This window comes from Ceratotherium simum, chromosome 18 (assembly GCF_057802395.1).
Source record: "Ceratotherium simum simum isolate JZ-2026a chromosome 18, ASM5780239v1, whole genome shotgun sequence".
Classification (NCBI taxonomy): Eukaryota; Metazoa; Chordata; class Mammalia; order Perissodactyla; family Rhinocerotidae; genus Ceratotherium; species Ceratotherium simum.
The window spans coordinates 53,570,793-53,594,719 of record NC_141917.1 but is presented as its reverse complement, the minus strand read 5'-3'; the positions used below and the strand labels follow the sequence as shown (position 1 = coordinate 53,594,719).

General features: G+C 41.1%; 1 protein-coding gene across 7 annotated transcripts in view; it reads right to left on the bottom strand.

The window, feature by feature from the left end:
- PIK3R1 (phosphoinositide-3-kinase regulatory subunit 1) overlaps positions 1-23,927 on the bottom strand; it is an 86,387-nt gene that overhangs the window by 22,807 nt on the left and 39,653 nt on the right. For 6 of the 7 annotated variants that reach the window (XM_087443363.1, XM_087443364.1, XM_087443366.1 and 3 more), the window contains 2 exons: positions 5,899-6,009; positions 5,127-5,201 (listed from right to left, as the gene is read on the bottom strand). In XM_087443363.1, coding sequence (XP_087299489.1) covers positions 5,127-5,201; positions 5,899-6,009 — 186 coding nt within the window. The remainder of the gene's footprint in view (positions 1-5,126; positions 5,202-5,898; positions 6,010-23,927) is intronic. The other variant, XM_004422890.3, reaches the window with a different exon arrangement.

Here is a 23,927-nt window from a genome sequence, read left to right as displayed (position 1 = left end):
TAACTCATAGGGGTTGCTGCTGGCATTTCAAATAGAGTAATTTTCTTTGCGTAGGTCTGTCCCCCATGCTGCAGGCATTTGGATGATGACCCCTGTCGATGATGCCAGGAGCACATTCCCAGACTTTGGGGCAACAAAAAATAACGCCCCTGATATGGGCTGAATTGTGTCCCCCCAACAATTCATATGGTGAAGTCCTAACACCCAGTACCTCAGAACGTGACTGTATTTGGAGACAGACCTTTAAAGAGGTGGTTAAGCTAAAATGAGGCCGTTAGGGTGGGCCCTAATCCATTCTGACTGGTGTCCTTATAAGAAGAGGAAATTTAGACACAGAGACACCAGTGGCACACGCACAGAGGAAAGACCACATGAGGACACAGCGAGAAGACGGCCATCTGTAAGCCAAGGAGAGAGGCCTCAGAAGAAACCAAACCTGCCTTGACCTGAGACTTCTAGCCTCGAAAACTGTGAGAAAATAGGTTTCTGTCTTTAAAGCCACCCAGTCTGTGGAATTTTATTATGGCAGCCCTAGCAAACTAATGTAGCCCCCAAAACATTTCCAAATACCTTCTGGAGGGTGGTTCTGCCCTGACTGAGATGGGTTCTACCTAGGGATAGTCAATCATATAGTAAATGTCTCCTAAAACCTCAACATGAAAACCTGAAATGCACATCCACAGATTTCCTAAAATTTGAGTTGCTAAATCCTGCATCCCATAATTAATATAAATTTAACCCAATAGAGGGACTGACTAAACAGTAAGATATTACAGAATTTTAGCAGTCAATCTCAAGAATAGCCATAAACATAATTTGAACATCTTTAGAACGTTTCCCCCTAATTCTGACAGAGTATTATTAATCTAACCGGTGGACACTGAACTACCTCAGAAGAAAGAAAAGACAAGCACATCTGTCCAGTAAATCCTTCAGCTAGAAAAGAAGGCAGGCAATTCAGTAATGGGGTGAAACCAATCAAAACCCCTCTCTGAGTACTTGGGGTAGAAAAAGTACAGTGCCTAGCAGAAAGGAGGGATCCTGGGGAGGGAGGAAGGACCGTGGGCATCTAGAAACAAGCAGAGGCATTTGTCTGCTGCTCAAGGACGCACACTGGTGATGGGAAGGGTGACCTGAGAGAAATTATCTGGAGACTCGTGTGCTCAATGGAGAAACGGTGGGCAATGAGCAAAATGCTACATTTGTAAACAGCTTTATTAATTGTGGTGTTAAAAATAAGTTGCGGGCCGACCAGTGGCATAGCAGTTAAGTTCGCACGCTCCACTTCGGCGGCCTGGGGTTCGCAGGTTCGGCTCCCGGCGTGGACCTACGCACCGCTTATCAAGCCATGCTGTGGTGGCGTCCCACATATAAAGTAGAGGAAGATGGGCACGGATGTTAGCCCAGGGCCAGTCTTCCTCAGCAAGAAGAGGAGGACTGGCAACGGATATTAGCTCAGGGCTAATCTTCCTCACCAAAAAAATAAATAAATAAATTGGAAAGGAGGCTGCTGGAAGTAAAGATACCAACTTTGGTAGTCTGAATTCTAATGCAGTCAGAAATGTGTGAGACATTATCAAGAACTAACATAACTTGGTGATTGACTGGATTGGGTTGTGGCCTAGGACAGAATGAGAAAGAATCGAAGTTTACTCCAGGGTGTTTGAGCATGAGTAGGAGAAGGCGGTATCCTGGGCGCCCGTGAACCAGGTGTGATATTATAAATCACTCCAGATTGAGCCTGAAGCTACAAGAGCTCCTGGGACACATTGTCACCATAAACCAAATTTGCCCCGTGACCTAGGCAGAGCTTATGAAAGATAATCACACAACACCACAAAGCTCTGAGAAAAGTCCGTCTGGTAGAAAATGTGGATAGGTCAGTTAGAGGAAAAGAATTATTAAACTTAAAAGGTGGCGAGGCAAAGGGTTAAATCCCTTAAATGTCCTATAAAAAACTAACCAGAGACATATCACAGCTCTAACAAGTATGGGAAGGGCAAGACTAGGTCTTTGCCTGACGGACCCACACTGAAAGTCATGCAGCTTCTAGAGTGACTGTCAAACAGGACTGTGTGCGCATCACCATAGGAACATTCCACACTGACTATTTGGCAAGCTGCCGGCCCCCCACATACTTCAACCCCTGTATGCTTCATTTAATATGTCTCGTTGCCCAGCAAATTAATATTACTTAATTTGCTCATCCTGAAAAAGGTGACAAACCATTTGGCGATGAGGTATAAACATTAAGACACTAAATAGTCCACAAGTCCCTCCCTCAGGCAGAGTTTCTGCTGCCTTCTCTGTGCAAGAGCAGTGCCGCTGAGCCATCCCCGTATTCTGACACTTCCTGGACAGTATGGTAATTACGCGTCTGTCTACTTGACTGAGACCTCCAGGGCACCGACTGCGGGCTCTCACCTGCTCTCCTCGCCTCTCTCAGTGCTCAGCATGTAGAATGTGCTTGTTAAATGTTTGTGGATTGAATTATAGAAAGTCCTTAAAGTAAGGTTAATTCACTGGAGCGCTTCTCTAACGCATGAGGTATATTCCAAAGAGCCTTTATATAGCCTTTGAATGAAATAACCTTATTTCAAGTCTTCAGACAAGCTCACCTTATGTCAGATTCCACTAGAGTTGATGACATAGTATGTTCTATTTATTTTTTTTAATGTAACTTTTAAAACTCCTTGGAGTTTCTGACTTCTGTTCTAAGCGCCTCCTTTTCTGCATTAAAGCTAGCCTAACATGCTCTTCCAACAGCTACACACATCAGTCAGGTGATGACTTTTGAAGTTAACTAGGTGAGAGCCACACAATATTTAGGTCTGGGTTGGAGGGGTTTATACCCTCTTCCACCCCACTTTTAACTGAGTCTACTCATGACAGGTAACCAGTAAACTCTCCTGTGCTCCACCCGTCCTCCCACTGGAATGGAGCCCCTCCTCAGCTGATGATCTCTATCTAGCTTAGTAGTTCTCCACTGGTTTTCCAGTCTGCTGTCCCATCCCCACCCCTACCCCAGGAGACATCTGGCAATGTCTGGAGACATTTTTGATTGTCACAATGAGGGGACGATGCTATTGGCATCTAGTGGGTAGAGGCCAGGGATGCTGCTAAACATCCTATAATGCACATCCCCCATTCCTCCAAAAGATGTTAATGTGTGGAGGAAATAAAATAACAGTAGGTGCTAATAAAAGTGGGCTGTTGTCCGTCATGTCTGTCCTTTTCAGATATTGGTAATTCACAGGGTTGGTTAAAAGCCATGATTTCTTTTTTTTTTAGTGTAAGTGACCTATCTCTGAGCTTCCTCCAGGATATTATGATATTTTTATGGATTGAAAAATCCTCAAGCTGGAAACGGTGCTAACTAAATTTAGATAATGTTTACTCTTCTTTTTTTTTTTTTGCCACAAAATTTACTTTTATTGCACAGAATCCAAGTGAAACCAGTTTTCTATATGTGTGTTTTGATCTCAAACGGGGAGATGCCTGTCAAGATATATTGTTGACGTGAATTTTGGTTATTTATTCCATCTCACAGGTGGTGCAAAGGTTTTTTTAAAGCTAAACTGCATCATCTGTTTTTGGTCACATTTAAAAACTTAACCACTATGTCTCAAATAGCTTCCATCTCTGGTGTCTAAACATTTCCTGTGACTTTTAACATGTTCAATTTGACCAAGTTTCTGACCCAAACATGTATCTCTATTTCAACTGGGTAGGACAAAATTCAGTGTTTCTTTAGCACCCTGGTAAAGCTGTTAGAAATAAAGAAAAACAAGTCTTTTCACCTCGAGTTTTCTGCCAGTCAACTTCTAATGACCTACTCTGTGGGCAGGGCGGGAGACACAGCAGCAAGGAGGATATGCCCTGTACATGTGTAAGACTGATTTCCATGCACAAAGGAAAAATGAGAGTTAAAAAAATTTTTCTTAAAGCTTCAAACATTTGGGCGGTACATTTCAAGTGAAACTATTTACTGATAAAGATCTGATCAATCTCCTTCTTCTTTCCCAGAAACAACTCTTCTAGAAATTTTCATAAGCTACCTCATTTTGAAGCTGCCTCACTCTTCAAATTTTCATTTATTAAATATCATATGGGCATTCTTTGCACAATTATACATCTGAAAGAGAGTCTTCCAAAACTGGGTTTTACTCTCTGTGGTTCAAACATCCAAATTCAGCTAAAATAATGTGAAGAAGAAAATTATTTTTCTAAAACCAAAAAAGTATTGGGAGGGAATGAAGAATGTGAGAGATTCTAGAAGGTGATATAGATGATGATTTGCTGGAATGATAGCAAGTAAATTTATCACATTTGTACAGTTTTATTCTGTATGGCAAAGGAGGGAGGAGACAAATTATAATAAAGCCACCACTTGGTTGAATTAATTGATGTCATTTAACCAACGGTGTGCTGGAGTGGCTTGTACCATCTTACAAGGGCCAACTGTGCTCAAGTCTTCCCAAGTTGGAGTACAGTGAGAACATGCTGGTAGCTTGACCATGGTGGGAATATTTACACCACAGAAATGGGCAAATGCTACAAACAACGAGGTTTTTTTTTCCCCAGAGAGTTGGTTTACCAGCACACCACTTAATATAACAATACTGTGGTGTTACTTAATGCAAATATGGCATGAAAAAGCAAGCAAGGAAGGAAGAAAGCAAGACAGAGAGAAAGGGAAAGGAAAGGGAGAAAGTCAGAAGAGACTTTTGTTAAACGACATAGACTTATAAATATTTTTTAAACCGATCCAGATGAATTAGATGGAACCAACTGCAGGGTCAGAGAAAGAGGGTAGATATGCAGGAGTCAGAGAAATCCCAAGAGGCTGCTTCTCTCCTCTGCATTCCTGCAGGACCCGGAGGCTCTTGGCTGTGACGACAGCCAATGTGCCTGCAGGCAGGCGTGCACACACACCCCAGCTCTGGAGACAAACATCAAAGGTTTGCACCGTTACTGTCACAGGGCAGAGGGAACCGTGTGTGGTTTCTGAGCTCCCTCCAAACTTAGAACACTGCATGCTTAAGTTCAAGTTTTTTGTGCTTTACCTGAAACAGAAAGGTAAGAACTGTCTTTCCCACTTATATTTCTAGCTCCGTGACACTCACCACAATCAAGAAGCTGTCGTAATTCTGCTGGGTTGCTGGAGCTCTGTGTTCTGTATAGAGTTGAACATTCCAGACCTAGGACACAAAACAGACTGAGTATGCAAAACACAGCTCTCTGGAGAACCTGTGAGCCTGCTGCCAGAAAGACATTCCGGTCTCCATCCAGTATCTATTCTAGATGTGTACCAAATATTCTTGGAAGTCAACTCCTACTATTAATCTTTTTTTTTGTGTGTGAGGAAGATCAGCCCTGAGCTAACATCCATGCCAATCCTCCTCTTTTTGTTGAGGAAGACTGGCCCTGGGCTAACATCTGTACTGATCTTCCTCCACTTTATATATCACAGCATGGCCTGACAAGCGGTGCCTCGGTGCGCGCCTGGGATCCGAACCCGGGCTGCCAACAGCAGAGCACGTGTGCTTAACTGCTATGCCACGGGGCCGGCCCCCTATTATTAATCTTATCTGGCATGTCAATAATTTTCACAAAATCATCTGGCCACTAAAAAGCAAATTAATTATATTTATTAAATTATCGAGAATTTAACAGTTTCCATACAGTAACTACATGTTAATAGTAGTTAGAATATATACCATAGAGTTAGAAATCAGACCAAGATGATTTCCCCAGGACACAGCTCCAAAGAGCTTGTGTGTCTAGCACAGGTAGCAAGAATTGTATTTAGTGAATGTCCAAGAGACAAATACAAATTATAACGCCCATGAAACAGGATGTAACAAGGTCACTGGTTCCCTCCAGCAGCTGGATTACCTTTCTTTTCAATGGCTTCCACGAGCTTGATAAGAAGAGGTGGAGCGACGTCAGGAGGGGCAAACTGCTCTGCAAGGTCCGGAAGAGTCAAAGCTGCAAACAAGGCAAGTCCTACGATTACATTTAATTTGGTGTAATCAAATGCATTAGACAACAATCAAGGAACTCTAAACACAAAATCATTCAGTCTATCTGACAGTAGCAATCTCAGGCCCGAGCAACAGAGAGCCCTGTGCTGGGCCTGGCCCTTTAGAAGGCTCCTCTCTGGCCCTCCTCCAGCTGTGCCTCTTCCCACAATGTGATGAGTTTTGAGGGCCAAGGGGACATGCTACCTCTTCTCTCCTAGGACACCCTCAATCTTCCTACCCAGAATCCCAGAATTCCTTGCCCTACTGGCTTCTCAAAGCCTCTTCCCCAGGTCCATCCTCACCAGGGCAGACCTCCCTGCCAGGTGTGCCCTGGGCCCAAGGAGTAGGAGCTGGGGCTGGGAAGGAGGGCTCAGGAAAGAATGGAGTTTGGACGTGCAAGGCCCCTGGCAGTCCGGGGCAAAGCCAGGGGTGGGCCGAGGGGCCAGCTCCCCCTATGTCACCATGCTCTGGGGCAGAACTGGGAATCCAAGAAATCTAAATTCAAATCTGGCCTCCTGGTCATTATGAAGGAGCAATTGTCCAGACAGGAGGATAGAAGAGATTTCATTGAACAGTTTGTTAATGTGATTTATAACCTTAAAATACCGAGACACAGGGCACCTGGGCCTCCTTTTGTACTCTTGCCCCAGGCCCCATAAATGTCAGGGGCAGGCCTAGTGTCAGACATGGAAGCCAATACAAATGATCAGTGGCCACTTGACACTCAAGTTAAGTCCCTGCTGTCGAAGCCCTTATTTGCTTACATATATTTTGGTCAGTTACTATCTTAAGAAATGTGATGCTTTCATAAACTGTTTTTCCATGGTTTATTTACATGTTTTATCAATTGTAATGATACAAAAAGAAAAAAACTTCTTGGATGACACTCACAAATAATCTCCTTCAACGTGAAATTGGTAACTGTATTCTCATTCCAAAAATATATGAAACCATTTTAAGTAAAAATATCTTTCTCATACCAGAAGAGGGAGCTAAATATATTCACCTCATATTTCTCAAACTACAAAATATAGGTAAATGATAGCCTTTATGAAAATACCTCCATGTGTAACCTATTTATTAGCCATCAACAAATAACTTTTTAGACACTTAAGGTTCATCACTGTGCACTCTTATCTAGCAATACATAGTTTATATAACCTAACAAAGCCTAAATATTTATAATTTTGTTTCAATGAGATTTTAGTGGTGTGATTCTTTATTAATAAGCCATATATCATGCAAAGCAAATTCCTAATGAAGACTACCTTTCTAATACTAAGAGTCAGCACAGAACAACAACAGATTCACAATGCAAAAATAAAGTAAAATTATGTTATTAAATTTTGACCTCAGATGGGCCGGCCCCGTGGCTTAGCGGTTGGGTGCGCGCGCTCCGCTGCTGGCGGCCTGGGTTCGGATCCCGGGCGCGCACCTACGCACCGCTTCTCTGGCCATGCTGGGGCCGTGTCCCACATGCAGCAACTGGAAGGATGTGCAGCTATGACATACAACTATCTACTGGGGCTCTGGGGGGGAAAAAAATAAATAAATAACATCTTTAAAAAAAAAAAAAAATTTTTGACCTCAGAGAATTAAGTATGATTTATGTCATTCTGTAAACCCTAAACCCTGTGGTCTAAGACCCTTTTATTTTTTTTATTTTTTATTTTTTGTGAGGAGATCAGCCCTGTGCTAACATCTGCCAATCCTCCTCTTTTTGTTGAGGAAGACTGGCCCTGGGCTAACATCTGTGCCCATCTTCCTCCACTGTATATGGGATGCCGCCACAGCATGGCTTGCCAAGCAGTGCGTCGGTGCGCGCCCGGGATGCGAACCGGCGAACCCCGGGCCACCGCAGCGGAGCGCTCGCACTTAACCGCTTGCGCCACTGGGCTGGCCCTAAGACCCTTTTAGATTGCCAAATCCCTGAGACAGACACACACGTGATCTTGCCACCTAACTCTATTAGCCATTGCAACTAGCCAGGATAAAAGGAGAAGAGCTACATTATGAAAGAAAATCCTAGAGCAGCACTGTCCAGAATTTGTGTGATAATGGAAATGTCCTATTAGCTGTGCTATTCAATAGAGCACTGACTAGTCACATGTGGCTCCTGAGCACTTGAAATGTAGCTACTGCGACTGAGGAACTGAATTTTTAATTTTTATTGATTTAAATTGAAATAGCTATATGTGGCTAGTGACCACAGTATTGGAGAGTGCAGTCCGATGGCCTGAGCAAGGGCAAATTTTGTCACTAGCAGATGAAAGATTCCTGAGTTGGCTGTGTGCTACAAAGACCCCACTATAAAGCCATCCCTGAGGACAGGACATTGGGACACAGGGCTAATCACATCGGAACTCAGGGCATGCCAAGTTTGCCGTGCACTCAGTTTCCTGGGTGACTGTCCTACTGCAACACCACTGAACACATCTGGGACTTCATGAAGGCAGAATGGATATGCCATCGACTTTTCAGACAGTCACTACTCAGAGAGCTAATGATGAAAGAAACTTCATCTCTCCTGTGTTTCCCGCACCTGTCTGAACTCAGGGATCACCCAGAGAACTTGCTCGGAAGACAGATTCCTGGGTACACCACGAACCCCTGGAATCAGAATATCCAGGAATGGAGCTAGTAATCTGTTTTGGGTTAGTGATAATATGCTATTAAGATAAGCAAATTCATGTGGGTGACCCCCCGAAAAAATCCAGCAATGACATCCCCCAAATCTCTAAATGTTAAAATGTGAGTATATTTGAAAAGCACAAATATCTTGAAAGTTTCATATAGTCTTTTGAATTAAAAGCACTGTAAACTAAAAAGAGAAATACTATAAAATGAAAGAGCCTACCATTTCACATCCTCTTATAAACTACTTCCTTTTGCCTTAGAAGATTATCAGTTCACAAAAATATCCTCCCCAATAAATGCCTCCTACACTGAACAAAATGAAACATCATCCTATCAACATATGTAACAGAAGGAAAACATAAAGGTAGAGAAATGGTATTAATTAGGATTCACTGTGGTGTCTCTCCTCAGCCCTCTCCAACTTACAGGTCTTAGCACAGGCCAAGATGAAAATGCTAAAGGTTAAATAGTAAATACAGGAACCTACATATCCACACAACACTCGTCCAACCAACATGCCCAGTTCCTCTTTCTTTTCCCTCATAAATTACAAGCATGTTTTTTTCCCAATAAAAAAAATCCTGAAAGTTGGCACTTGAAAATGGAATTACTTAATAAAGGTTTATCTCCTTCCAGAATCTTATCAACACGATCATTTCTGCAGGCAAATATGAAAGTTAAATTAAGTGATAATTAAAGATTTCGCCTAATTGTGACTGAAATATGCACCCAACAGTTATATTACTGGATTGGCAAATACTACGTATAAAAGGGTTTCCATCTCTCTTTTCTTCACTTCACTTGAAGAAGGAAAAGGAAAAAGCAAAACCTTCCCTTAGTGCTTTCAACGTTTTTTTGGCAAGAAATGGTGGTTTACCTTCAGTATCCTCAGCTACAAAAATATCATTTGTTTCACTCATACAAGTGTTACATGAAGTTCTAAAAAGCACTGTGAAGGCTGTTAGGTATCTACAACAACACTGGAGCTTTTCTCAAAGTGCACACCAGAATACTTTAAAAAGAAAAAAGCTAGATGTATACAGTAGGAAGTACAGGTACTCCTTTTGCAATTTATCAAGTGAATTTCTCACTGAATTTTTAATATTGAAAAAAAAGCTTTATGACCCATATGAATCATCACAGCTGATCGAGGTTTTGCAATAGGAGTTTTAAAAGGTAAATTTTACAAGGAGAGATTTTTTTTTAAAAATAACAATTCAAGGATTTCCTATTCTCTAGTACAATATCTGTGAGTCAAACCATTTCCCCTCTAAAATTTTTAAACATAGGGAATGTGGAAGCCCTCCTCAAGAAGCCTTTAAAGTTCACATCTTCTACTTTGGGCAACAGGATCAGTTAACATCAAAAGTCTAAAAAGTATTCTAAAGCAAAATATTAATTATTTCAATAATCCTAAAATCAGCTATTCCTTTAAATTTATTAAATACACAAAGTCAATATTTACTTTTCCATTAGATTCCACTTTAAGAAATTCCAACAGGAAATGACAATTGGTAGGAATTACCAAATTTGGTGAGCTGTTCTCTGAAAAGTCCATGCTAAAGCACATCATACAGTTCATCATACAGTTCAATAAACCAAAACATAATGGAACTAAAAATAAAGATATATATCATATATGGTGGCTATCAAACAAAACACAAGTTAACAGAGCATGATCCTCACAAAGTTTACATATAAATTCTCATTAGATCGTCTTCAAGACAGATTCTTACACCCGAATGAGGAATGCTGTGGTTTTGAATCCTGCTGTAGCCACTGTATAAGTCTGGAGAGCCAAGATACTCTTGAGAATCTGGGGGAATTTGTAGATTCTCTACTACAATCCAACACCAGTTTTTCACTTAGCTGAATCATTTTTCATCAAAAGAAATCAGTATTACATAAGAAGAAAGAAGACAAGAAGAGCAGAAGGGTCTAGAAGTGGTGAAGCCAAGACATGTATTGTTTCAAAAGAAAGGAGGCAGCAGTCCTCAACAGTGATAAGAACACCAGGGAACTAGGTGTCCAGGTTGTAGAAAGAATTTCTGATGACACATCAGATGCTGCATTTTCCACTAGTTCTATTTTCCCCCCTCGCCCTGGTGACAACCAATCACACAGAACAGAAGAGAGCCTTCTCTCCAAACGTGGGCCCTTCTCACACCACTAACCTGGACAGGCCCCAACAGTCCCTGGGCACCAGCGGTGTGTGGGAGACAGTGGCATTCCTCGCACTGAAGGGTGCCAACACTGCTACAAAATGCAAGATGAAACCAGCACACAGCTGCACCTTTTGGAGGCGTTCTTATAAAAAAAGATATTTTAGAGCTTGTGCCTGGCAGGGACGAATGGAAAGTTTAAGCTGAAATTCTGGGACTCCAGAGACTGCCCAAGCCAAGTATTTCATTACTGATGGAAGCAGCTTGCAAGTGTTTGAAAAACTGCCACTCACCTTTTAAAATGTAATACAAATATACAGAAAAGAAAGTGTATATGCAAAGTGTGGATCGATATTAAATCAAGATGTTTGTCTATTAACTGTTGCTGAATCAAGACTTTATTTCTGTCTGAAACAATCTCCCTCATTATTTCAAATGAAAAATGTACATTCTGGTGGGCAAAAATCTAACAAATCCCAACACTTTTCTTAAATAAACCTTATAAGCACATTCATACTTTATGCCTAAAAAGGTTAATACCCTGAACGTTTAAACTTCTTAAGCTCTATGGGCAAACCCATAACAAATGCTGGCTAAGATAATGCAGCTAAGAAACTAAAAGCAAAAAACCAATTACAGGTTCCTTAAAATTAATTGGAACACACCTGTTTAATCAGCAGTAGAGAAATTAAAAGCACAGGTTTAAAGCCAGAGAGAGCTGGGTTTTAATCCTGGTTTTGCCACTTACTGAGTGTGATCTTGGGCATGTTAATGAACTTGAACCCCAGTATCTTCATCTGTAAAATGGGAACAATTATAAGTATAATAGGATTAAATGAATAATATAAATAAACATGGTAGGCATAGTGCCCAGTATGTAGAAAGCACAAACTAATGGGTAGCTATTATTTAAAATAATTCACATAATCTTTTTCATTATTATTGTTAATAGATTTTTTAAATACTCAATTGCAAAGGCAAATTTTAAGACCAGAAACTATTAAAACAGAAAGAATTCTCAGGGCTGGCCCCGTGGCTTAGCGGTTAAGTGCGTGCGCTCCGCTGCTGGCGGCCCGGGTTCGGATCCCGGGCGCGCACCGACGCACCGCTTCTCCGGCCATGCTGAGGCCGCATCCCACATACAGCAACTAGAAGGATGTGCAGCTATGACATACAACTATCTACTGGGGCTTTGGGGGAAAAAATAAATAAATAAAATTAAAAAAAAAAAAAAGAATTCTCAATACTTTTTTAAGGTGGCAAACTGGAAGCACATATGATAGGGTAGACATTTGCATTTTGCCTTTCATTCTATATATAAACACACTCAATATCTTTTCAAAAGTCGTATCTAAAATATCACATTACTTTTAGTATACTGCACTTTTCCCCTGTAAGGACTATCATACTAATCTATTTGAGTTATTATACTTCAGTTTTCTGAATGTAAAGGAAAAATGAAGTTGGAATGATACTGAACTTGGTGGAAACAAGGATTTTTTTTTGTTTAGAGGAGGAGGGAGAAAAAAAGTATGGCAACTGAAAATGGGAATAAAAAGAGTGGATGTGAAAATAAATCTTCAGTCATAACTACATTGTTTTCAGAGATAACTAGTTGGAGGGAATTAAAAGAGTTGTCAGCAGATTTAAATAAGAAGTCTGCAAATCTTTTCAGATACCCTCAACTAATTAGTCTTTAATATCTTTATCTTCCCCCACTTGTGTCTTCTGCTCCACAGCTTAAAAACAAATGAAGGGATCTGAGATCCTCTGCCCGTTTAGTGTTACTTCTAGACAACAGACTAGTACAGGAAACAAACACCAGGCAAAGATCCTGTTAAACAAAAGCAGACATTACGGCTTTGCTTCTGACAGCCTTAGCTAAAGCCTGGAGTTAAGAGATAACTGAAATGCAAGATTACACTTAATCTTTGACAGGCTAGCCTAATTAATTGTGATTCTTATCACTTAAATTGGAGTCTGATTTAAAGATTACAATTTTCAGTGTATAGCAAATTAAAATGCTGAGCAGGAGGTAAATGGGGAAGAAAGGGACTCCTCCCTCTCCCCACCAGGCAAGTAATTTCGAGTTGAGTCCATGGGATTTCGGAGGCTAATAATTTATAAGGGAAGTTGGTCTGTTGGCTCAGAAAGATTTCATATGAAGTGTGACCAAAAAAGGAAGGAAAGAAGGGAAAATCACGTGACACACACACACAATGGGTGCCTGACCATTTGTTGAATGAGTAAGCGAATGACTGACCGTTACTGAACATCAATTAGAAGCCACACTTCTCACGTTAAGTATTTTACAGACATGCTTTCATTTATTATTCATAGCAGTTCAAAGACCTATAGTCCTTATTATCCCCAATTGAAAGGCAAGGAAACTGAGACTTAGAGAAATAAAGTCATTTGGTCAAGGTCACAAAGCTCATAAGCAGTGTCCCTAAGTTCAGCTTGGACCAGTTTCTCTCCACTAGGGTCTATGAGTCTCAGCCAGGGAAAAAAACCTGTGATAGGTTTCCCAAAATGTCCTGCCAAGTCTCCCTAATTTAAAGGGTAACTGTGGTAAGAGCGTCACGTGACACACAGAAGTCTGATGCTTGATCCCACGAGTGAGTGGCTGTAGAACTTTCTGGTATGTTCAGGTAAAGCTACCCTGATACAACCAGTTTTTGCATTTTCCCTCTAAACAAGCAAGTACATTCTCCTCCACTATAAACTATTTTGAAATGCAGATAATTAACAGCGTGAAGAGAAAGCAGTGAAAGCCCCTTTAATAACCAGAGGGAGCCGGGGCTCCAGGTGGGCCACACTATCTCCCTCTAGGCTCAGGGTGAACCTATGGAGGCACTCAGGTCTCTCCCATTTATATCTGATAATAGATTTCGGTCAAACATATAAAATATAATGTTAGAAAGGCTTAAAAATAATTAAGCAGGGTCTTCCAATGTAACTTGAGAAGCCCCAATCTCACAAGAATTAAAGGATCTTCTGATCAGGAGAGGGCAGAGGAAGAGAGGAACTGGACAAGAAGATGTTACTGATGAAAACTAGAGACCAGGAACAAGCGTTTGAACCTCACTAACTGCGCGGAAGCAGGACCCTGGCTGACCAAGGAGAGAGCGCAAAGAGAGGGAGGAGCTGCCAAAGAGGCAGATATGTCCAGCCAGGTGGAACAGGCAGCTTCAAGAAAGCCTAGATGGAAATCAGAGAAAAGAACCACCAGATTCCATTCTAGTAACTACAGGGAGAGGGAGAGCAGGGTTTTCTCTGACATTTTTAACATATCGAAAAGTTGAAAGAACTATACAGCGAATGCCCACATATCCTCACCCTAGATTCTACAAGTACCATTTTACCATATTTGCTTTCTCACATATCTATCCACCAATCCATCTTACTTTTTTTTGATGCGTTTCAAAGTAAGTTGCAGAAATCAGTTGCTACGGACTGAATTGTGTCGTCCTCCCCCAATTCATATGTTGAAGCCTTAACCCCAATGTGATAGTATTTGGAGACAGGACCGTTGGGAGGTCATGAATTTAGATGAGGTCCTGACGGGTGGGGCCATCATGATGGGACTAGTGCCCTTGTAAGAAAAGACTCCAGAGGGCTTCCTCTTTCTCTCTCTGCTGCGTAAGAACAGAGAGACAAGGCAACTCTCTGCAGGCCAGGAAAGCGCCCTCACCAGAACCCAACCCTGCTGGCATCTGATCTTGGACTTCAGCCACCTGAACTGTGAGAAACAAATTTCTGTTGTTTAAAAGCCACCCAGTCTATGGTATTTTGTCATGGCAGCCCAAGCTGCCTGACACATCAATACACTTCACCCAAAGACAGGAAAGAAACCTTAAGTCTAGGAAAAAATCAATATCAAATACCAATTCTATAGGTATCTAGCAAACATCTTCTGTGTGTTAGAATATTCCCAAGGGCAGTGCTTCCTCAACTTGAACGTGCGCATTCATAACGTGATTCAGTAGACTGAGGTGGGGTTCAGGATTCTGCATTTCCAACAAGCTCCCAGGTGATGCCCATGCTGCTGGTCCTCAGACCACACTCTGAGTGGCAGGATTTAAGATGAGCCCGCCAGTCACAGAGAGAAAATCCAGATCTCTGTGGGAGACAGAATCCCCACGTTAACCTTCATGTTCATTCCTTCATACTTCATACTTGTTGCCTAAACGCCCTGGGCTTCATGGGCTGGTCTTACACCAGACCCCAGCAGCTCACTGACTCGGAGGATCTAGCTATCAAATCTAACTAGATCTGATATCATAAGTTACTAGATGTCAAAAGAGAGAGATCAGTGGTAGGGGCTCTGCTGCTCTGTGCGTCTGTGTACTGTTGTGTGGCGAGGGATCGCGTGGGTCACAACTTGCCGAGGTCCCACAGTGAGTTCAGGCCGAGGACCAGCCCCCAGTTCTCCTGACCAGAGCCCACACCAGAGCTTTTCCCACCTCACCACATTCGAGAGGATTCAGCTCTTTAAATTATGGGGGCAGGGTGGGGGGGGACCGGACATATTAGAAAGGCTGATCTGTCAAATTACTACTATTACTGCTTCTACTAGTACCTACTACTACTGATAGTTTTCATGTACTGAACACTTAGTCCTGGAAACTGTGCCCAGGGCTTCGTGTGCTCGATCTCATTTCATCGGTACAAACTTGTGAGGTATTATGAATGTCCCCACTTCATAGATGAGGAAACTGAGGCTAAGAAAAATTAAGCAAGTTAGCCAAAGTCATGCCAGCAGGAAGCGGTAAAGGTAGGATTTTAAAGATGGACTTCACGGCCAGCTGTAACCACTCTACGAATCTCCGTTGCCTACTTAGGCAGACGCACTGCATGATGCCATTCTGAGGTTACAAAGCTATGAGAAGAGGTTGAAAAATCTGCAGGATACGGATGGAAAAGCATTTGGCAACAGGAGACACTCACAGTTACAACCCTTAGTGACAAGAGGTGCATCTGTTCAACCTGAGCTGGACTGGCAGGCAAGCTTCTCGCCATCACCTCTGCTTTATCAGGATTGAACCGTCGCCAGTCCTCTCAGCCAGGCTAAATATTTTCAGGACAGCATTTATTAAATATTTTCTCATAAGGCTAAACTAAGCACATTCTTCCCCAAGGAGGTAATGGGTTTTATTCAGCTAAATATAGCTGGCTAACTTATCACTTTCAGCAAGGTACAAATGGACTGTTCTGGTTAATCATCAGGTGGAGAAAAGGCCCAGCAAACAATTTACAAGTTGATATATTTTGTAACTTATATTTCAAAGGATTCCAAAACGAAATCTTAATAAGATATGCTTAATACATATATGAGGGGAGTTAAAGAGCTCATGGTCAGAGAGGGAGAAAAAGGGAAAAGAATGAACTGTCTGGGATCGGGAAGAAAAAGAAAATAAAGGCAAAAACGACAAAGGGCCAGAAAATATTGAATAGGAAATTCTCTATCAGCTAATGCAGAAAAATTACATAAGAAAATAAGATAGTATTTAGTCAATTTTTTTTGATTAAAAAATTTTTTAAGAAATCATTAATACAAAACTAATCTATCCATATATAATAAAAGGTAGCAATTTTGAGATAAAAGTAAACACAATCCTTAATAATTGTGTGAGGAACTGGAGTTTAAAAAAAAAATGAAGCAATATACTTTCACTACCTCAGACAGATGCGATTAATTCTGGTGGGCTAATAAATTCTCCTCTCTCACAATATACTACGATCATCAGTGAAATGAACAAGGGGCTATCACCTCTCAGCTAAAGAAATTCATGGATTTATTCTGGTTATGAATTTTCTTTTAAGGATAATTTTAGATGGGTCAGTCAAAGGCAGCAGTCGGATCACATCATCAAATTCTCAAAAGAGCTGAGGATAATAAATAGTACTATGCTATAGAGACTTATTTGCACGAGACCAATTCACCTTTTTTTTAAACTGTGATAATCAGGAGGCCCTACAGATAGAACAGAAGCAAAATATAAAACATATATTGATTACAGAAAGAAATCTGACCATGTTCCAAAAAAGATTCTTAGAAATAAACTAAAAAATATAGATAGGTGATATTCGAGGAGTGGATATACTTTTATAATTGCTTAAAAGTCAGCTGGGAAAAGTGGCTATGTCAAAGAAACGAGAGCTAACTGGTGAAAGAAAAGGAGTAAGTCAAAAATTAAGCTGGACCCAGATACAGCAATTTAATCAACACGTGAAATTCTTGATAGAAAATACGCTGGCAACAATTTGTAGATAGCACACTGCTCACACTTCCCAGCGAAAAGGGGGAATGGTAAGGGAAATGCTGGTTTCCTAGAATGGCAATACCTGTGATGTTGTTAATGAACAAGTACGCAGTGACTCGGGCTGGTGGACGGCCGCAGGTGAAAGCAATCACGGATCACTGCGGGGTATTCCTTTCCGCATTCTCGCCTCACAGTCGCCTCTTTCTTAACAACCATAACAACCTATACTCTACTTCTCTGTTGCGCCACTTCTGTCTTCAGTTGAAAGGGAAGTGATAGGGCCTGAACCACGGGAGGGAGTTTTGTACATTTTGTTCTATCAGATTAGGCCTCAGTGACTTTATGAATTATGAGCTGTCAACTTCTTTTTCATCTGCTATAGAATATGCTTCTTAGAAATTGTGGCTATAAATAAAACAACAGATTTTTTTTGCTGGCTTCAATAGGAGCTTGAGTAATTTTTTAAAAGGGGCTAGAAGTTAAGTGAATTAATCCAAACGGCTGTATTAGGCTGCCCCCTGTTGGTCACCTTCTCCATTATCCTTTTGAAGGCAAAGATTTTAGTGCATAAAATACTTTTGGGGGCCATTTAATGTAATCTACTGGAGAAACTAGAAAGGAGTTTGTAACACATTGCACTTTTCTGTACTTCTGTTTACAAAAAAATTACTGTTAAATGCCTTACCTATGCACGATTGTTACTATATTGTATGAAAAAACAATTGAAAGGCCACTGTGCAGTAGCAGGAAAAAAATTAGACAACTAGTGAGGACATGAGTTCTAGATTTCTCTGTCAATAACAAGTTGGGGAACCTTGGGGAAAACATTTACTATCTCTGGGCCTTCACTTCCATAAATGAGTGAAGTGGTAAGGTTTAGCTAAGAGGTCGTAAAATAATTTCTAGGTCTTAAATTCTATGATTGGAAGATAGAAATCAAGGATCACATGGCCAACATAAAATTACTAAATTACATTTAACCATGAATTACTTTAAAAATAACTCTGTATTCTCTTTAGCCACATTGTTGTTGCAAATCTGGCAAAAATCACAAGGCAGCACCTGGGGGATGGCTGGAGTTGGCACCAAGCAAAATATTACTTCAGATATGGGGGGGATAAATTAAATGAATTAAATAAACAGAAAAATGGCAAAATTTATATTCATTGGGCTACTTTAACCTATAATTTCTAACAGGGGGAGGGGAAGCTTTTTCAAAGTAGTGTTTTCAAGTGAGGTATAAACTTTCACTTTGTCAGAATGAACAACTTCAAAAGGACTAAAACATTTCTCCAACTTCTATGTGTGGATCTAACAGAAGATAACTAACTACATTTTCTCAAATGTATTCTAAAGTCATGACAGCTACAATCAGAGAATGTAACTTTAACTGGGTTTCTGTACACTATCACGATTTGAGGGGGTGGGGGTGGAGATCATGAAACTGAGAGCAACATGAAAGTCAGACCAAGCGAGAAGCGATGAAGAGTCACTGGCCTAGATAAAGCTCCAGTCACCAGGTTATCTTCCTGAGTCATGAAAACAGCCTCATGCAGGACATCAGACTCATTCTATGTGGGAAACACTGAGAGGTTAGGTGACTAACACAAGGCCACTAAACTAGTGTCTGGCAGAGCAGATACCACAACCCACGCCTGTCTGAATCCAAGGGCCCTGCTCTTTCCACTTCACCTTTCATCTCTCCCACGGGTAGTTCTTTCTCCTGTTCTCCCTCTTCTGAGTTTCTGAATTAAGTGGCTTGTAAATGCAGTCCCTTTTAACATTTTGACATTTCTGACCAATGCACACTGGGCTCTAAGAGACAGGAGGGAGGGTCCGTGCAAAATCAGCTTATGATGTATGCAGTCAGTGAGTACAAAGGTCTGTGATGAAGCAGATAAAGGAGTTAATTAGAGGTCATGATACTCAGAGGAAACTGCTCTGTTCCCCGAACCCTAGATCTTTGTAAGTGTGTCCATTCCCCTCTAAGGGAACTTGGCATTTAGTCATTCAGAAAATAATACATTCTTAAAAATGTGGTATTAGGAAATAATCCCAAATCACACAAGATCGGGAACAATATACCAAAGATTGCCCTTAGCATTTGAGGTTCTCATTACCAAGATGCTAACAATAATGGCTAACATTTATGATGCACTTAATATGTGCAAGGAACTGTGCTAAGTTGCTTTACTGAAATTATCCCATTATGAGGAAGGTTCTATCGTCATCTCCATTTTACAGAAAGGAAAACTGAGGCTCAGAGAGGTTAAGTGATTTGTCCAGGCTCACACAGCTCTACCAGTCAGAGACAGAATTTAACTGACAGGGGTTAGCTGGTTTAGAGGACATAAAGGCAGCTCCCTTCCAAGGGATTCTTACATACTAATTGAATGTCATCCCATTGAGTTCCTTTAGGGCATATGGTTTCCTTAAAGACTGTACCTTTCTTGGTGCAGCCAGTGCATTACTCTGAAAACTGCGACTGTCAGGAGCCAGACGACAAAGTTAGAAAGAGAAGAGTTCTCTAGTTAAAGAACAGACCTGGAAAGTAGAGAGCTCAAGAACAGCCACTCCTTGATTGGCCTATTTCTTCTTTACTGTATTTTTCAAATTCTGTGATATTCTACATGATGTTGAAGATGTCTGACCTATGCCCACTAAATGAGAGCAGAACCTCCCAGTCATGGTGAAAACCAACCCTCTCCATCCTGGAAAATCACAGTATGAGACCAACCATTTCCACAGTCCTGCCTTCTACCAGTTGATCATTTGTTATGGAAGAAAAGACACAGATATACATGAAAAGAAAGCCAACAGAATATACCAAACGGTCACCGAGTAGAGTTTACACCAGAAATTCAGAGAAAGAACAACTTTTAGTACTCTGTAATGATGGGGTCCAAATGTAAGCCATACATGTAATTTAAAATTTTCTAGTAGCCACATTGCCATAAAAAGAAATAGGTAAAAATTTAATCTTTTATTTAACCCTATATATCCACGATAATATCACTTTAACATATAATCAATATAGAAGTGATTAATGAGATATTTTACATTCTTCATTTCTTCTTTTACCCTCGCAGCACATCTCAATTCAGACCAGCCACATTTCAGTGGCTCAACGTGACTGTGACATGTGGCTGGTGGACCCTGCACTGGGCAGCACAGCTCTAGAAGGCACAGTCTTCAGTTTTTCTTAGTGTGAATTTGGTTATATGGAAAATGTGTTAGCTTTGAAATCAAAATTGACAAGATTTAAGAACCATATTCCTTATGTCCCAAGAGGGTCAGATAAGAGCTGTGTGTTCTTGACTCTTAGTGTGTAATGAGTAAAAACAGCTAACCCTATTCTGAAGGCATTTAGTCCGGGTGGACCAGGAGCTGCGGGCACCTGCAGTGCTCGTTACACACTACGAATAGAAGGAAGCAGGGGTCCCAGTGTCTGTCACAGTGCCTGGTGTGGGTTGAGGACATCAGGCAGACCTATAAGTTGATTCTTCAGAAATGCCGTGATTAGTAAAACTCTTTCATTGGATGGCTCTCCATCTGCCACTGGCTACCCTTAAAATGATCATTAAATGTGTCTGTGTGCCTCCTGCTAGAGACAGTGTGCTGAACTGCAGCTGACAGAGGGGTCCATTATCAGGGAAAGGCTGCCACAGTCCAGCTATTAAATCAGAAAATCTAAGGTCTGCTTAGGTTCACATCTTGACAGTAGAAGCTGCAATAATTTCATTTTTATAAAATTACTGATGATTAACATGTCCGATATTGGCTATGAGACAAATGAACAGAAGTTGAAATAAAAGGGGTGGAGGCAGAAATGTGTACTAGTACTGGAAGCAGAGACAGGCACCTTAGGAAGCTGTCTTTCTTCCTGATAAGATGGTCCAACGGTGTATATTTTTATAGCCCAGTATTTTAAAATTCAAAGTCTCTCAATACATCCCTCTTTCTAGAACATGCAATTTAATGAATCCATTTTTATAAAAACTTGGAAACTATTTTTCAACTGTGTTGGTAACAATATGAAGTGCATTCTGGGCTTCAAACTCCTGCTAAAAGGCATATGACATGGGGCTGTGGACGAGGGTGAAGCCACTTAAGTGACACCTGTGCTGTCTCCCTCGCAGCAGGTGCCCGTGCTGCTTGCTCCCAGTCCTAAAACCTGACTTAGTCCAAATACAGGGAATGCAAAGCTTAAACCTGGCTCCTCATTGATACTCCTAATTAAAAAAAGAGTTTCACAGCTCAAATATCTGCCTTCAGTTTGGACCCCAATGAGAATTTCTTTCCTTTAAAAAGTCAAGCTGCTATTGTTTTCTCTAAACTTAAAATGTTTTATGGGTGGCAGAAACTGAAAGTGACAAGCAGTTCCCAACTCAGACTATACGAGAACATTATAAATAGCTAAAAGGTACTGAATCAAAAATTATTATTCAGGAAAGGCACAAGAACAGAACAGAGATTTGCAGTGTGTTCCCCAGGCCTCTGGGCTTTTTCTGGGGAAGGCTTCTGAGTCTGAAGGCAGTGGGGCTCACCATGCCTGAATTTCTAAGGAGAAGTCTGAAAGAGCCTGCCCCTTGTGAGACAGCTGACACAGTTTATCAAGTTGACATATTTCAAGGTGTCAATTTTAATGGTTTTAGGGCTCGACTATGCAGTCTACACCTTGGTATGATGTGCTACTTTCCGGTGATACCCAGGAAATTGGCTCTCAGGAGGAAGTGTGTGGTCTATAAAATTGTGTCCTCACCACCTGCAATGAACAGCTAGAAAAGATTAATTTCAGATATAAACCAACATTTCAAGAAGGGGGCTTAAGATGGCCCAGAGAATGTAAGTTTTGGGATGTCACTCATGGAATCTGTCCTAAACTCATCATACCAGGACACAGAGGATGTGATCAATGAATATCTGTTGACCGAATGCATTTATAAAGGGGTCCATCTCTCCCAGAAGGTTCGAGAACTCTTGGTCTAAGAGGACAACTTGAAGATGAAACTTATAACAAACTATGACCCTGACCCACTTGAGTTTCTTAATTAACAGACCTTAGATAGTTTACTTAATGTAAATGAAAGAACAATCACTTTAGAATTAGTTTGACCTGGGTTCAAATGACACCTCTGATGCTTTTCCATGCAGTAGTGTCTCCAGTGCAGGGATGTTAACCACTGTACTCTGAGCTTTGTGGACTGCCTGACACATGGACGTTTTTCAATGTTGGTTGGACTCCTCTAAGTTGAATCTTTCCATACTTCAGTTTTCCTAGACATAAGCTATATGGATTGGGTTATCATTTCTAAGATCCTTTCAAGTGCTCTGTGAATAATATTATGAATTAAACTTGCTGTTTGAAAATAACTGAGCCATTGTGTTATGTATTTCTGCTAACAATACTGAATATAAACCCTGAAATCATGTATCACAGAGATTTTAACACCCATAAGTAATAGCCCTCTCCTTTACCCAGTACTTGAAGATAGTATATGAATAATTCAGAGATTACTAATGAGCAATTAAAAGATATTATAATGTTAGAAAAAACAAAAACCAACCAAAAAAAAGCCCAAATAACAAATACCATATACAGTGAATGTTTGAAAATGTTAATTAATCTGTTTTGCAAAAATGGTCTAACAAAGGAAGGAGAACACTGTTTTGCAGGACACAAGAAAAAGTATTAGCAGAACATAATAACTTCACAGTGTGGTAGCCCCCTTTCCCCACCCTGGCTGACTGTCATGACCGTATTACTCACTTTTGGGGTCTTTCGGCACACAGTAAGCCAAAAGCATAAACAGATCAACGTTAAATTACTAAAGGTCATCCATATGTTGATGGAGGTTACTCTTCCATGGTTATGTTTGCATTTCAGTGGGCTCTTTGGTAGACAGGAGGGGTAAAGTTTTGGGGAGAGGAAACTTCACAGCTCCTCCTAATGAAGAGGCAGGTTCTACTGTCCATCTGTCCACTTTCATGGAGATATGAATCTCTGTACTTGCTCCCATAATTCAAAATGCTGAAGCAGGAAAATAATAGGCTGTGCTGGTAAGCTGGGCCTGGCTGGGCCATGTAGCTCTCACCTCTTCTGGTGCTCCCACCTTAGACTGGGGACCATACAGCATCCTACGTCCCTGGTGGTACATATCACAGGAGTGGCCGAGGAGGCCCCATAAAGCACATCTGCCTCTCCCTGGTGTGGCCACGCCCAGAGGACGACGCTCCCCACCACAGGACAAGTACTAACGTACCACCCCTTGGTGGGTCACCAAGCTACAACTGGCCAGGTAAATGCACTGACCTTCTCCAATAGGGCAAGGCCTAGGCAAAATAGGGGGCTTGTCTTGAGCATCTCTGTCTTCCTTTCCCAAACCTTTTTTCCAACTTGGCAATATTTTTCTTCCTCCATTATCCCACTTTCTTGCTAATCCTCCTCCCCAATCATCAGACTGCTTAGTGCCTTGTGGTCTCTCTGCCCCTCTACCCACTCAAAAACCACCCTCTTAGGAAGAGTCTGATCAACAATCACACTGAAATGGGAATGACCAACGAAGCTTCATGTGGTATCACATCCGAGGAATATGGTTGATTTTAACAAGGTCTCCAGCCAAATCTTCTAACTGTAGAATTCCAGGCATAATCTTCTACGAAAACATACATCCACATATATGGCTCTTTAATACTTTGTTATGAATGAATCATTAGAATCGGCCTAATAAGAATCATTAAAATCCTCCGGTCAATGATGGATTTTGCAAAGCTGAGACCAGAGGATCATTTAGGACACCCCACCATGCTCACTGTTAGTGCTTCAACAACAATCA